This window comes from Anguilla anguilla, chromosome 9 (genome assembly GCF_013347855.1).
Source record: "Anguilla anguilla isolate fAngAng1 chromosome 9, fAngAng1.pri, whole genome shotgun sequence".
Lineage (NCBI taxonomy): Eukaryota > Metazoa > Chordata > Actinopteri > Anguilliformes > Anguillidae > Anguilla > Anguilla anguilla.
In genome coordinates, this window is record NC_049209.1 from 46,248,818 (window position 1) to 46,265,195 (window position 16,378).

General features: G+C 43.9%; 2 protein-coding genes across 4 annotated transcripts; both read right to left on the reverse strand.

Moving 5' to 3' along the window:
- Positions 1 to 2,030: 2,030 nt before the first annotated feature.
- On the reverse strand, positions 2,031 to 5,180 carry b9d2 (B9 domain containing 2). 3 transcript variants are annotated; one of them, XM_035432597.1, is made up of 4 exons: positions 4,853 to 5,180; positions 4,231 to 4,332; positions 3,327 to 3,452; positions 2,031 to 2,642 (listed from the first exon to the last, which is right to left on the reverse strand). In XM_035432597.1, exons 2-4 carry the CDS (start codon positions 4,316 to 4,318, stop codon positions 2,329 to 2,331), a joined length of 528 nt encoding a protein of 175 aa, XP_035288488.1. In that variant the 5' UTR covers positions 4,319 to 4,332; positions 4,853 to 5,180; the 3' UTR covers positions 2,031 to 2,328. The 3 variants fall into 3 exon arrangements, with proteins under 3 accessions (XP_035288488.1, XP_035288487.1, XP_035288485.1); XM_035432596.1 differs by having other exon boundaries at positions 4,231 to 4,319; positions 4,930 to 5,178; XM_035432594.1 differs by having other exon boundaries at positions 4,231 to 4,319; positions 4,853 to 5,177.
- A 3,024-nt stretch (positions 5,181 to 8,204) lies between these two features.
- Positions 8,205 to 16,378, reverse strand: LOC118236274. The gene is made up of 5 exons (XM_035434493.1): positions 15,848 to 16,378; positions 10,977 to 11,235; positions 10,414 to 10,447; positions 9,545 to 9,719; positions 8,205 to 9,280 (listed from the first exon to the last, which is right to left on the reverse strand). Exons 1-5 carry the CDS (start codon positions 15,888 to 15,890, stop codon positions 8,928 to 8,930), a joined length of 864 nt encoding a protein of 287 aa, XP_035290384.1. The 5' UTR covers positions 15,891 to 16,378; the 3' UTR covers positions 8,205 to 8,927.

Consider the following 16,378-nt stretch of genomic DNA (forward strand, 5'->3'; position numbering starts at 1 on the left):
ATACTTGTAAAAGGTACTTACTAGTACCCAAATAGAACATCAGTGTACCTTTTCAGGCTAATTTGTTCCCTAAATAATGAAAATGTACCTCCACTGTACCTTCATTTGTCAGAGAGCTCTAGCCCAAGTTAGCTGAGCACCCACCCCCCTGGCCTGGAGCTCCAGCCTTAGACCAGCTAGGTCAGCTGGGCACCCCCGCCTCCTGCCAGTATTGATTTTCCATAACAAACCGGTGCCTGCCCGCGGCAGATGGGTTCCCCCTCTGAGTCCGGTTCTGCTCAAGGTTTCTTCCTGCTATCAGTCAGGGAGTTTTTCCTTGCCACTGTTGCCCTAGGCTTACTCTTTGGGGACCGGTTCTCTGTAAAGCTGCTTTGTGACAAAGCTCCTTTGTTAAAAGCGCTATACAAATAAAAATTGATTGATTGAGAGGGGAACAGACTTTGCCCCCGACAGCGCTCGGCGACCAGCGGATTAAGCCCAGACTCACTACACTTTCAGTAATATAGACTTGTCACTGGTGTGGTCACCTATAGGTACATAAAACTGTGCCCCTGGCCAGCAATACATCATTCATTTGTACCTTTTTTTTTTTTGCTTGTAAAAGGTACTTACTAGTACCCAAATAGAACATAAGTGTACCCTTCAGGCTACGTTTGGGCAATTTGTTCGCTAAACAATGGAAACTGTACCTCCACAGCACCTTTATTTGTCAAAGAGGAACAGACTTTGCCCCCCCCCCCCCCCCCCCCCCCCCCCCCCCCCACAGCGCTGAGTGCATCCACCACATCTGCTCAGGTGGCTCCGTCGCTCGGCGACCAGCGGATTACGCCCGGACCTCTGGTCTGAAAAGCACACACTCGCAGACCAGACCGCAGATGGGGGGAAACTGGCCGAATGTTTCCGTAAAAACCTCGGAGGTTATCAAACACAGGCAGCCCGCGTGCAGACCACATGAAGGGGCCCGTATAACACTGATTCACACACACACACACACACACACACACACACACAGACACACACGGGGCTCAACGGTAGCCTAGCAACGCTGGAGTCACTCCCCGTGCTGTTTTAATCGTACACTCTTCGCTGCAAAAACCATTGAGTCAATCTGAACAAGTATTTTAGTCTTATATTTAGACTTAACGTAAATCTTACTTATGTTCCTTTTTTTTGCGAAATAAGATGAAAATATTACCAATGAGGTGAGAGTTTGACTAATTTCAAGAAGTTCCACTTGGCATGCAAAACCGGCTAATACTTTCTACTCAGGATTACAAAATAAGATTCTAAGTCTCACTACAGTACTGAAACACTTGTTAAGATTGACTTTTTTTTGTTGTGTTTATTTTTCCCTGTTAGGCCAGTGACTCAGGTCCACCTCTTTCTTTCTGTTCTCACTCGCTGTTTTAATTCTCTCTGTCCAGCAGCTGTAAGAGAACAGGCACACATGAGCCAACACACAGAAGGGTCATCAACCACTAGTCATCTCTGAGACACTTCAGAGTCCTTCTCAGACATACTCCCTTCTCATCCTTCTTAGAAATGAAAACTAAGAGGGGAAAAATGCAGGATGTGAAGGAGTAGCAAATATCAAACCGAAGGTTTTCTGTCTTTCAAATAGTTACAACATTTTAAGGGTAGCAAAAACAGCTGAACAATTCACTGAACAGACACCAGTCAGTGCCATAAATGTAAAAAAAAACTTTTAATACGGTTACGACACATTACACAGCACTACAACTCACAGCACGATTCAGTCGTAGAAAAAGTATTTAAAAATATCGAATCAACAGGTACAAAATGTGTATTTGTAATACTTATAAAAAAACAAGAGTCCACTGTGTGAAATGCGTTTTTCTAATGTGTGTAATCATGATGAAGGTAGACACTATACAGAGACTCGCTCTGCCCCCTTGTGGCGAAAGAGGGAAGAGCATGTCGGTCAAGCAAACTCGGTCAAGCAAACATGTCGGTCAAGCAAACTCGTTCATCCACCTGATTTTGCAGTTCATCCTGTTTTGGATGTATGTAGCATGTAAGCAGATTTCTTACAACAGTGCAATTGGGCAAGCTCAATCCCAGAGCCCAAATTATTTTTTCCAGAACTTTATCTCTGGCTCTCTTCCACCCACAATGCACTTCTCTCATTTAACCATCCTCCCAGTTCCGCAAACAGTACACCACCCTTCTTTTTTCCTGGCATCCTCTTGGTAGAAAGCCCCACAGTGAGCCACCCTCCTCCCTCGTCCCCCCCGTCGCTCCGTCTCTCTTCCCCATCCTCCCGGCCCCGCCCCGTCCTCCTGGCCCCGCCCTGCCACGCACCCCCCCTCAGCTCTCCACGCCGTACTTGTCGAAGTGGCGCAGCACGATCCCCAGCTCCAGCTCCACGGTGCCCATGGCGACCGTGTGCAGCCGGTAGCGGTCGGCGCCGCTGTAGATGAGGTCCGGGGTGCGCAGCTGGGGCCCCCCGCCCACGAAGGCCTGCGCCAGCTGCTCCTGCCACGAGCCCAGCGGCCTCCAGGTGGCGCAGCGCAGCCGGTGGTGCCCGGGGCTGGAGGGCACGTGGCAGTACCCATAGCCGAAAAGCTGGCAGCGCCCAAACGAGTCCTGGTGCCACACCTGCAGGTGGACCTTCGGCCAGCCTGAGGAGGACAGAGAGGATTATGGGAGCTGCAAACAGCAATAGCAGCTTTACTGGTGAACGGCTTACCAGGGTTGTCCACTACGTTTTATAAAGATTTTTTAATTAATACAATTCAGTTCAATTCAATCAGCGAACAGAGCAAACCGGAATGGAAATGACTCTGAAACTTGACTGATAAAACAGGTTCTTTCAATCCTGGATTCTGATTGACTGGGACTGCATTCTACAGTGAATGTAAATCCAATGCAGTAACAGTTAATCAAACTACTTGTTTGTAGACACTGATCACCTCATCATTACAAAATAAATAATACTGTGTCATCAAGTAATTGTTTCTATATGTTTTATAAAAGAAAATTATGTTTTAGGAAACCGATTTTAAAAAGCAATACACTTGTGGCCATGCTGTATCAATTTCATAACTGTATTCACAATATGACACTGCCTCTCATGACATATTGCTTAAATACACATTAGATTCTTCATATTCACATATATATCATGACTTCTCACATGGACTTAATTTTCAGTTGGTCATTTTTGGAAAATAATGAACTAAGGTTGATTTTACAGTGGCTCAAAAATTCAATCTCTTTCATGCGTATTTAGCGTGCTAACAGGTTCCATTTGACAGGGCCTTGTTGAATCTTCTGGACGTGGGTCAGGCATGAGTGTGTGTTACCTTGCAGTCCTTTGGTGGTGTAGTGCAGGTCAATGGGGTGACTCCAGAAAGCCATCTCCCCATTCTGTGGGGAGTCTACCTGAGTCTGTCCTTCCCTTATCCCAGAGAGCAGCCTCCATGCCCCTCCTGTGAAAAATGATCCTAATTATCCCCTAATTTCATTGGCTAAAAATCGTTCTCTCCCTCTACACCTTAACCGATGTGCAGTGACCATTCTAGCACAAAATGGCTGCCGTGCAGCACCCAGATGGGTGCTACACATTGGTGGTGGGTGAGGTGAGATCCCCATCATCACTGTAAAGCACTTTGAGCATCTGGAAAAGTGCTATAATGCAATGATTCATTGATTCATTCATCTTGTAAAGAGCACACACACACACACACACACACACACAAACAAACAATACACTTTAAACATCAATCCATTTGCCAAATGTCTAAATTGTAAGTCTGTTCATTCATACAGCTATATAAAAATTGGCTCTTCAGACTAAATGTCAACAGCTAATTCTAAAGGTGTTGTAGGTCGATTAAAGACACCATTCCTAACGTGGAATTCAAAGCTGGTGCAGTGTGTGCCATGTTCACACTGGCTAGCCACAGTGCTGTGAAAAAGTATTTGTCCCCTTCAAGACTGGGTAATAACTTCTTCACAAGAGTAATATGGGTGTTTGATAACTTTTTTCACTAAATAAATGAAATCATTTTTAAAATATATTTTGAATTTACTCAGATTCCATTTGTATAATATCACATTTTCTCTGAAGATATGAAACCATTCAGTGTGACAAATATGCAATAATAGAGGAAATCTGGAATGGGCAAATACGTTTTCATGGCACTGTATGCTAATAGAATATTTACTAATGTTAGCACAAAACAGTTCTTCAGCTAGCTACGGTACCTGTGTGAACGCCCCACTTGCAGAACAGCGTACTCTCAGGAAAGCCGCTGGCCCCCACGATCTGACCAATGATGTGCAGCTCTGCCATTCTGTTTGAAAGAACTGAGATGAGCTAACGGTAATCAGTTCCCTGTATCAAAACCAGGGGGTTTTCATACTATGGTATACTAGCTACCTAACCAACGCTAGCTAATGCTACTGATATTAACAAGTGTTAGCAACATAACAATTCAGGTTAAGCATGGTAACATTCTTAACTCCAGTCGAAATAACTGTAAAGTTAAACGTAGACAGTTACCTTGGCATAATTAGCAATAAACGTTTAACAACACCCTAGCTATCTACTGACTGATATTAACAACATTTGCCTAGCTGGCAATGGTTACTTAGGTTAGCCAAGTCATTTCGGTGTTTTGTTTTTTGAATAGCTAGCTAGCTAACCCAGTTAGCCATCAAGCTAGCAACAGATCACTCTCTGCTATATCTAGCTAATGTTAACTTGGTAGCAATGTAACTGTCTGCATAGTGAAAACGGTACATTTGCAAGTTACGACAACAGTTAAACGTGAGATAAATATAACACAAGGACGTTAGCGAAACAACACATCTACTAAGAGCATACCCAGATTTTCCGATGTGTTGAATTTAGTTAGATTAGCCCATTCATTAATAAAAATCAGTCCCGTTGTTTACACAAACCTGCCGTTGCCACGGCCCCAGCGAGGCGAAGATACAGCGTCACTTCCTTAGCAACCAAAACCGCAAGCAACACTGTTCTACAAAACCAGCTGGACGTCTTTCCTTCTACAGGTTAAAAGATCCTGTTTTAAACCGCCAACTAAACAAGTTCCGGTTTCATCCAAGGGCAGCGATAGGCCTATTTCACAAGATGGCGACCAAAACCGGATGTAGGGATACTTTGTTTTCGGTTACCGTTGCTACGGACGCAAGTCCATTTCTGACAGCGAAAAATTGAGCCTAAACAGCGACGTGTGTTCTCACAGTCCCTGATAGCTCTGCCAAAGTTCACTGTCCGATGTTATCCGTATTGTCGAAGCATTGCCAGTGAACGTTAAGCGGCCTAAACTGGACAAGGGCTATAAATTCTTTTTTGAGAAGTTTATATTCGGTTATGAAGGTAAGTATAACGTTAGCTCTGGTTCACAAGAAAGCTAAATAGCTAGCTTGCTAACCACACCAAGTTAGCCGATTAAAGAGATGTTGCACTTCGACATAACAGATTCTTTTCTGGAGGCGACTCCACTGTGTTTTCGTAGCGTGAAGCAACATCTGCTGTCCGTTAACAGCGTCTCTGTTCCTCTCGGTTGTCCCGAAAATGAATGAATAGGGAGCCTGACAACTGTGAGGAAAAGCGATTCTGTCAACGTTGACGGTCAGCAGGGGAGGCAAATGCTATGTAAGTACAATGTGTTAGGCTCCACAAAATTACTTATGTTATTATACCGAAGTGAAATATCTCTGAACTAAGTTTTGTACTACCGTTACTATTTTGTGACATGCTGTTTGTGCTGTACTTGTTCTAATAAAGATTTATATTGCTTGTCAGATCGCCTGTGTAATGGTGTTCAGTTCACTACCGAGCTGTTTGTTTTCATCGCTGATAAAAACTACCCACACATTTTTAAATCAGCTGATGTATCTTAAGTAGGCTTGTCGCGATATCCGTCAATACATTTTGTAATTACAATTAACAACTAAAATAAACGTGCATCTGCAGTTTCAACATTGAATATCCAAATATGTGCTTGCTAACAAGCTAGCTGGCTAAAACGTAATTTGCTAATCATAACATAACATATAGCTCGCTAACTGATTTTATGACATTCCAAGTTCCAGCGCACACCAAACTACGGAGGAAGAGGTCTGCATGCTATTTCGCCGAGGCTCTCAACCAGGCGAACGTTACCCTGCTCCTGTTTACAACCTGAGACACTTCTCCAAACCGCGCAAAGAGTACAGATGAGCTGCTTAAACTCTGAATAACTCGCGATGTCGGCAGACCTCTTCCTCCGTAGTTTGGTGTGCGCTGGAGCTTGCCATTGAGCCATAACACGGTCTTCTGTCGCATGCTGCAGCAAGGGTTTCTATGAAACTCTCGCTGGTTAAGAGATTATTTTCTATTTCTCTAGCTCTTTCGGCCATTCCCTGTGAAATTTGGTGCCCCTACTTGAAAGGTCCTAATACCAAGAAAATAAGGACCCCTTAATGAAGTCCGAATTATTGCCTCATTCAAATTTTAATTATTTAACGTTTTTGTTTGCTTATCCTTGATTGTACTGTCAAATTTTACTGATGCTAATGTTAAACTTGTTTTTCTCACTCAGTAGCCCATGAAGAAAAAAAAAGAAATTATTCAAAAAGTAAAAACGGCTGTCTTGTGATATGCCTGATTATAAACCGAGTTATATATATATTCGGAATTGTAATTTATATATTCAGAATTGAAGTTATATATTCGGAAATTGAATTTATATATTCGGGAATTGTACTTATATATCCAGAATTGAATTTATATATTCAGAATTGTAATTTATATATTCAGAATTGAAGTTATATATTCGGAAATTGAATTTATATATTCAAGAATTGTAATTTATATATTCAAAATTGTAATTTATATATTCAGAATTGAATTTCTATATTCCGGAATTGTACTTATATATTCAGAATTGAATTTATATATTCGAGAATTTAATTTATATATTCAGAAATTGTGTTTATATATTCAGAATTGAATTTCTATATTCAGCAATTGTACTTATATGTAATATGTGCTCAAGAAACTCTATGGTTACCTTGTCATTCGTGAGGACCTCTGTGCAAGCTGTCAGATTCATGAATAGAGACTGAAAATACGTGACTGCCAAAACATGACTCAAAAAGCTCTGAATGTGATATTGGGAAGGGATAAGTGGACTTATTTAACAAGATGCAATGAAATGAAATGAAATATCTATAGTAAAGAGATAGCAGTATGTGCACAATATGTTTCACTTTTGGAAAGGTGGTGAGTTACCCTATTTTCTCTGTGATGAATATCCACATGAATTATAGTGCATATTTGAAATATTTTAATGTGATATTGTAGATGTATTTGGTAGTAGGGAAGATGATTATTTTGTGATCAAACAGAAATAGTTCATCTCATTTTTTTTAATTTCTTTTTGAGCTGGGCGATACATGGTAACAGTAGTTATCGAATATGACCTGATTGCCATAACAATCATTCTTTTCGTCTTGATGCGCAGTGAACTCAAATACTGTTTAATGAGAATAACCACTTTACTGTTTTGTATACTTTCTACCACTAGAGGGCAGACGAGAACCAGTACGAAATGGATGGAACTGAATTCACCGCAAAGCGTAACATAAAATTCTAACAGGTATTGAGAAGGTGAGATTACATTATGACTTATTTAAAAATACTTTATATATATTTTATACTTTATTTATATTTATATTTTATATATAAGTAATATAACCTGAAAGAATGAACATTGTTTTAGTGGACAATTACGTTAGGTAAATCTCAAAAGTAGGCTATGTACTGTGCAATGGCATGTGTAGTGTTTGTCTCTGTGCAGTGCCGAGTGTACCAGCACTTAAACCAGGGCCAGTGGCCATAATCTTGTGGGATTACGGCGACATCTGGGCTCGCCATACCAGCAAAGAACTGGTTCACAGATACACACGTGCACAGCTGCACGCTTGCACACATGTATACACACACACACACACACACACACACAGAACCGTACATTTCTCTCAGTCATTCGATGTGGAGCTCAAACTCGGCCAGGTTCACGTCCTCCTGCCCCCGGTGAAAGCAGCAGTCTTTAGATTTTCGTACCGAGCCTTGACCCACACTGCAGATAATCACTCCCTCTATCAGCACGTCTGCGCGACGTCCCCAGTCCCCGACAAACCCAGAACCACGGACAGAGAGAGAGCCGTTACAACCGCCATCTTTATTTCAGAGATCGCCTCTGGGATTAATTTACAGAGATACAGAGAGATATTTAGAGAGATATAGGGAATGTGAAAGGAGAGAGACAGCTGGGTTAGGATGGGGGTGGAGAGAGACAGGGTGAGGGAGAGGAAGGGAGAGAAACGGTGGAGACAGAGAGAAAAAAGAAACAACAGCAATAGATCAGATTATAAATGTAGGTTGGGGTTAAGAAGAGTGTTGGGGTCAGAAACGGTCACAAAGATAGACGGAAGAGGAGTTACTGATTTTCAGCACAGATACAAAAACGATACAAAAACTGGATAAAAAAGGCAGAAAAAAATGAGCGGCAGACACATCACAACTGCGTGAACGGCGCAAAACACAAATCATAACCATAATCAAAAACCGTGACAACATCGTATCAAAAAGAGAAAGATCCAGAATATTTCAAACAGTTTCTGGGGATCATATTTCTATGATTGCAGTCAGGGGCATCGCAGTGGGGGGGAATAGTGGACCTGACTAGCCAGGGCCCAGGAAGGGAGGGGCAGGTGGCGGGGGGGGGGGGGGGGGGGGGGCACAAAAGGCCTGGACTAAAAAGGAAAAGGGTGCCCACAGAGACAAGGCCCTGAACATCATGCTACGCCCCTGGTTGCAGTTACATGGGGGGGCTGTATAAGGAGAGGTTATTTCAGCGGGAGGACTAGACTTCAGGGCCTGTGATCCCCTAGAAGGCGAACCCCCCGCAGTCGAAAGTATCGAAGTCGGAGTCCGCCTCGAAGTCGAAGCTGTGGAAGTTGGGGGGGTCGGCGGCCTGGCCGCAGGCGTGGTACGCCGCCCCACCCCCCATGTCGGAGAAGTCTGCGGCGGGGGCCATGTGCTCGGGGGGCCGGGCGTCGTGGCCAGAGGGGGGGCAGGAGCCCAGGTAGCCCAGGGCCGAGGAGGCGGCGGCCCCGCCCATCAGCAGGTACACGGCCCTCACCGCCCGCGCGTCGCTGCTGTTGCCGTGGCGCAGGCAGCCGACGGACCGTTGGCGGGACGGTATCCCTGGGCTCTTTGGCGACCGCGGGGACTTGTTTCCTGTGGAGGAAGAGGTACATGAAAGATGCACTCACACACAAACACACACACAGACACACTCACACACACACACACACACAGACACACTCACACACACACACACACGAACTCAAGCAACCTCACACTCAGTCCTAGATTAACCCAAGACACTGACAAACCAGAAAACATACGCTCACTGGCAGAGCAAGATAATATTTTTTCTCCATTCGTTTGTGGGAAAAAAAAAAAGACTGAATGAATGACCCGGAAGTAAAGACCTCTCACCTCTCATCCTGCTCTGGGGGGTGTCACCGATCCCGGGGGATGGGGGGGCCCGTTCACTCAGCCTCCTGGTGGCCGTCCGTTCTGTGATGGAGTCAGGGAGGGGGTCTCTGTCCGTGATGCAGGGGGTCAGGGACTGGTGCCGCTTGCAGGAGTGGGCCGGGGGTGAAAAGACACTCTGTAGGAAACAGGAAACAGTCACAGGTTCTGACATCAGCCATGCAGCAAGGAGTATATGGATATGGACACACAGAATGTAACACACTTGGGGCCTGATTTACTAAGATCTTTAGCACATACAAAACTTTTTAGCACATAAAAAAACCAACAACATGACTAGTGATTGGTCATGGTATTTGCTTTGTACCAATTATTGGCTGTGTTATTAATGTGCCGAAGGTCTTAGGAAATCAAGCCCTTGGTTGTCAGCATCAAGGCTGGAGCTGCATCATTTTCAACGTAGTCTCCTTATGGGAATGAAATACATTGCAAAATTATAGCAAACGGATGGATCTTCTGGAAAATATCACAATCAATATATTTTACTGAAAATACATTTGAAATATAATACAATATTTGAAAGGAGGAATAATTTGCATTATTGCCCAAATATTGTGAAGTGTTCCAATATCCTTTTTGGTCTTGAATAAGTCATTTTAATATATTGGTAGTATTTTCCTTTTTAATATGATTTAATTCAGGAAATGAATTGAAATTCAGTTCATGATTTAAAAAAACGTCCACAACACTCCATCAGAATTTTTCACTCAATGACTACATTTCAATCCATTTTATGAAAGAGAATTCACCCAAACCCTGGTCAATCCACAACAGTAGAGTTTGCATGAAATGAAGGGAGAAATAGAACTCACCTCTTTCGCTTTCCTCAGCACGTTCAGCCATTGGCTGTGGAGAGAAGATAGCAACATTACTGCCTCTGTCCTGCACACTCACAGCAGCACAGCGCTCAGTACAGATGGAGACGTTTATCTGGATAACTAGCTTTCAGAACTGGAGGCAGCCAATGGAATAAGTAAGCGTTTACTGGCTGGAACTGAGATTAAGATTAAAATGGGAGAGAAAAGAGAGGGAGAAGCTAACCTTGACTCAGACCATCAGACTCCAAAGCCATACTTTCCTATGTCACACACACACGGTAAATGGTAAATGGACTGCATTTATATAGCGCTTTTATCCAAGCGCTTTACAATTGATGCCTCTCATTCGCCAGAGCAGTTAGGGGTTAGGTGTCTTGCTTAAGGACACTTCGACGCGCCCAGGGCGGGGTTTGAACCGGCAACCCTCCGACTGCCAGACAATCGGTCTTACCTCCTGAGCTATGTCGCCACATACACACACACGCACACACACGCATACACACACACGCACACATACACTCACATACAGACACACGCACACACACACACACACACACCTGCAGTCACTGGGGCTGTCGGCCAGCAGCAGCAGGAACTTGTCCTGGGGCAGAATCAGCGCCAGGCAGCAGTCCCTGCGGCCCCCGGGGGGCAACCGGGGCAGATCCAGGATCTCCCTGCCCTCCACGATGGCCTCGCAGCCGCCCTGCAGCGCCACCACCTGGTCGGCCGGTGACTCTGCATCACGACAGACCAAAACACTTCCCTCTGCGGTCAGAATGAGGTACTTCTCCTTCCACTGTTTGAACATAAAACCACCTAAGAAACAGATAGACAGACAGATAGATAGATAGATAGATAGATAGATAGATAGATAGAGAAAGAGAGGGGGAGAGAGAGAAAAAGAGAGAGTGAGAGGGTTAGCGGATATATTTAGATTTAAATGAGGCTGAGAGGGGGGTGTGATGAAATGACAGAGAGAAAAAGAAAAGATGTGTGGGAGGGAGGGAGACAAAAGAATGAAGGAAGAAATATTCTGGGGGTAGGGACATGCTAAATTACACACTGAGTTACCGAGAAGGTCAGACTGGAATACAATGCACTGCACGTACTTGCACTGCAGAGGATTTGACAGTCGCACGCAAACAGAACAAACAAAGGATTTGCCGAACAGAACAAAGGACGTCGGCAATAGGAAGCAAACGGGAAATTATCGCCGCTATTGTAACCGTATTCTTAGCGGCCACAAACAGTTGAGCGCCGGTAGATTAAATTGTATGCGCCCCCTCCACCCCCCCCCCCTCCCCCCCCACTTTTCTCCCCACTGTCCATCTTCCACCGGGATTAGCAGCGGTCAGATTCAGAGTCGATAATGACAGAGTGGTCCGATTGTGCGGCCCCAGCCCCGAACCTCTGACCATTATATTAATAACCGGCAGATAGGCAGAAGGGCAATGCTAAACACAATGGTGCGTAAGACGCAAAGCAGAGTTAAGCCTGCAGCAATTAAATCCCTTTTTGCAGTGTGGCTGCGCACAGCAGAGGTCCTGAAGCTTCAGTGTCACCGATGCCATCAGCGACCACTCAGTCAGGGAGGCGGAGCATGATCTCACCAAGAATTGCTAGTGTGAATAAGCAGCCTATATTGTACACTAACACGTCTTTTTATGTAATATAACAATATTCAGCACTGCACAGAACAACGGGATATGTATTGCTGAAAACTGCACGTTTATCATAAAATGGAGGAAGGTTAAAAGTTCAAAATACTTGTAATCAGACTTTTAATGATTCTTTGGCATTTTTGAAGTGATTTTGACTATTCCTTATTTACCCTAGCTCCCTCATATTTGGGGGGTGTTTGACTACTGAAGCTTGAGCTTCATAATATAGCTGAGTTTGACACCATAAGCTTTCTGGTGTCAAAAATACTACTACTAAGTACCCCGTACGACGTTTCTGCATACTACATACGTGTTTGTATACTGTTAATAAGCATGTTTGTATTTTTTTTTTTCAACCAACCAACTAGCCAATAGCTAACGATGCATTCATTTTGTCTTGTGACTACACAACACTGATTCCTTGCAGCCTCATCACATGCACCCGATTCAAGCTGCCAGTGTGATGCCGGCAACGCCAACATTCTCAAGTACGATTCTCCTTTTGTCTTCCGAACTGGAATGCATGTCCCCTGCGCTGCAATCTCCAGACCAGTAGAGGGCAGTCTAGAGCAATCGTATTCTGAAGAGAGGCCGTTCCTACGGTAACAACCTCAGAGGAGTGGACTTCAGGCACGGGTGGTGTAGCAGGCAGGCTGCAGGCACACTGCCTGACCACAGCACTATGTCATGGTCAAAGGAGCCCTCCATCACGATTGGTCCTGACCAAGGGGCCAAGACCTGGTGTCAGTTTTGAAGCTCACTTCCTGATCTTGTTGAGAGATGTTGTGTTCTAGGGCCAGTATGGTTGGCTGCAGTATAAGCCATTCTGCTGCCCATTTCAGTTTATAAGTCAGTGGTACCAATGCGGTGAAAATATGAAGTCAATAATTTTTTCCCACAAGAACATGTAGTTGTGTATTTCTTTGTCTAATGTCTCCCCATGTGTCAATTTTGTTAAGAGATTGTCATTTGGACAATATTCTAATATTTCGAGGACCAATCAGGGACAGTTTGCTTGTCACTGCATGCCAATCAGGGGTGCGGTATATGCACATAGTGGTAAAACCTGGACCCGGCCCAGACTCCATGACCATATTAGGGTCCCCTCTTTTCCCTACTGCAGTCTCAGGCTCTTGTTGGTACAACATGCCAGCACAAAAACTGCTTTTCGCAAGTCCAGGGAAAGTCAAAGGGTGATGGCACAGTTACTTAGTCATAATTGTTTTTACAGTCTATGGTACTACTGACACAGTCTGTTTGATTGCAGGCCATGGGGCTCATAATTGCACTGGGGGCAACCACCTGAGAGCCTATGTTAAATCTTCTGAAGTAGGTTACCTCCCAAATGACATTTGTCATAGTACAAAAGCTTTTTTTTCCAGGCAAACGCACTCTTTCTGACACGGTGGCAACAATACCTTACAGGCATTTAGCAGACGTTCTTATCAAGAGCGACTTACATTACAGCATCTACATTGCATTCATTTTTACAGCTGGATGTATACTGAAGCAATGCAGGTCAAGTACCTTGCCCCAGGGTACTACCTGGGAATCGAACCTGTGACGTTTAGGTTACAAGCGCCATACCGATTGTACTATATGGCGACATTCCCACTCGCTTTGAACCTGTTTATTACAGACACCACCGCATTAATGCTAAGCTTAAGCATATTCCGCTTCTCTTGTTCTGCTTTTAAAGCCAGGAGCAGGGATAAGCAGGTCAGGGACTTACCTCAATGTGCCTTAAATTTTCAGACAGCTCGTTGATGCTGACCATGACAATGAAAGCTTATAATGGATTGCTTCTGTTCAAAGCCTCCATTTTAAATTCACACTTATTACAAGCATTACAGCCCTCCATGAAAAATTGCCAAAGCTCCTATTAATCTCCAAAGACAGGATTACATAATTTTTTCAAAATAAAACACTAAAATGTTACATTATTTTCATTTTTTCATTGAAAAATATGTATTTTGTCATGACATCATATTTTTATAAAGTTTATTAAGTAATTGAACCAAATTTGAAGGACACAACACACGTAATTTGGCTTGTTGACAGTGTTCTCACCGTTCAGTGACAGTTTTGGATTTCAAAATGCTAAATCCAGTGTGCGCTTTAGCGCGACGCTAACATCAGAGCGGATAGCTCCTCTGGGAGGTGGCTGTCCTACTTACACACTGAGAGCTGATCGGGACAGCTGCCCGCTCAGGACACACTCAGACAGCTGGGATTTCACACGCTCCGTTTATTATTCATCTCGCTACAGACTGCCGCCGTCAGCCCGCACGTGTTTATTGTCTTCTGAAGTTTATTACGGTGACAGCAAAAACCACAAGACACCACCGTTTTAAAATAGCACGCGTTCGGCTTACTGGCGGCATGGCTTCCATAACCACCTCAGCCCTACTCTTTCATTATCATAAGGAGCGCCAAGGAGCACCAAAAAGGGCATTGCACAGAAAGGATGCTATCCTACAGCTTTACCTATTTGGTGCCAACCATACTGCTGAGAAGCATGTTCGTTAAAGTTGTGGACTGGATTCAATCAAAATTGGTCAAAAGTTATGGCCGGGATTCAACCAACATTCGTCATTAACTTTGACTCACAGTTAAATACTAATGTTAGCTTTGTTCCTCGCAAACGCTGTTTGGTGGGTTACATTTGGCGATCAATCAAATTGCCAGACAGTTTTTATGTGAAGAAAAGAATGAACACTTTAATTTAGGCATGAGTCAAAATTAAGAACAAATGTTGGATCCAAGTCCGTAATCATCTGACCACATAACAGGGTACAATTTGACTTCAGGATGGCCACTGAATACAAATGTGTAATGTGTTGTGGTTATACCACAGCTTCCTTGTTGATTCAGCACAGACATCAGATTCAGATGCATTAACAGTGTTTTAATATTCATTGTGATTCCAGTGGTAAAGACTTCCCATTCTCTGTTATTTCATAGCAACTAATCAACTCTGACCTAATGGTTACCTGGTTCGGTTAATGGCCTTTGCACAAAAAGCAAGGTGCATTATATACCACTTTAAAACTGATATTCTTCATCACTGAAGGAAAACAGCGGCTGCACAGATTCGCTGCCATTTTAGCAAAACACTGTCAACATGGCCGTCACTGACTTACAGTATGGCAAAAGCTGCTGCACTGCCTGAGAGGAGGGATGAAGCCTCACATCCTGTCATTTCCAAAGAGCAGGTCAGAGATATAAGCCAGTGCAGTCCCATCTTTTAGAAGGTGGGCAACTTTGACTTTGCAGGTCATCTTGTGACCCTGCCAATCACCTGTCAGCAGAGTAACCAATCAGCAGTAAGCCTGAACCAAAACCCTCAGCATCAACTCCATTGTCTGGAATCATTAATGTCAAATCATTATGGAGATTATGTATACTGAATGTTTGTACAAAGATTAATCTGGATCATCAAAGTGACCTTTCTTTATCCCCTAGACACCAAGACAAAGACTAAACACCAAGACAAAGTAAATATATATATATATATATATATATATATATATATATATATATATATATATATATATATGTAAGTAAGTAACTGTCTATCGATGTCCCTTAATTGGAACTTTTATGTGCATTCCTAGTTAATTCTAAAAAAATAAACAACAGCATTCCAGGAGGAACTGACAAGACAAATCCAAAAAGCTAGGTTCATGGCTCTTGAAAAGCTTGGACACGACGCCCATTCGCAGACTTGCGACCACGCGACGGTTTCCACAGGGACGGTCACTTACCATACTTCTTGAGGAATCCACGGTGCACTCCCGCGATGCTCATGTTAGCGGTCAGCCTCCATCAGCGACACAGGCCAAGAGAGAGAGAGAGCGCCCGAGGGACCTGAGGTGGTTACGGGTTGAGTAGAAGAGCGAGTGTTTGTGTTTGCGATGTTGTGTGTCAGCGACAGAGCGAGCGAGAGACTGAGAGAGAGAGGGAGAGAAGAGCGAGCGAGCGAGCGCGCGTATCCCGCAGCGACGAATGGTAATCCCTGCTCAACTCGGTTGCCGGCTCAATCCCCAGGTCGGGAGCCGTTTCGGATTGGATTGGGGCGGCTGTGCTCGGGAATGTTAAACACACGCTGCCGGTCACCCAAATGAAATGGGTGGAGGTGCCGCAATCATAATAATAACGATGGGAGGAGGAAAAAAACACTCTACAAGATCTTCCATCAGGGTTTTTCAAAATTACATAATGCTCACCAGATGTCAAAACTGTCTTTTCCATCCCATTTCTTTCTCTCACATACATAGGCTGCACGTCCATATGCA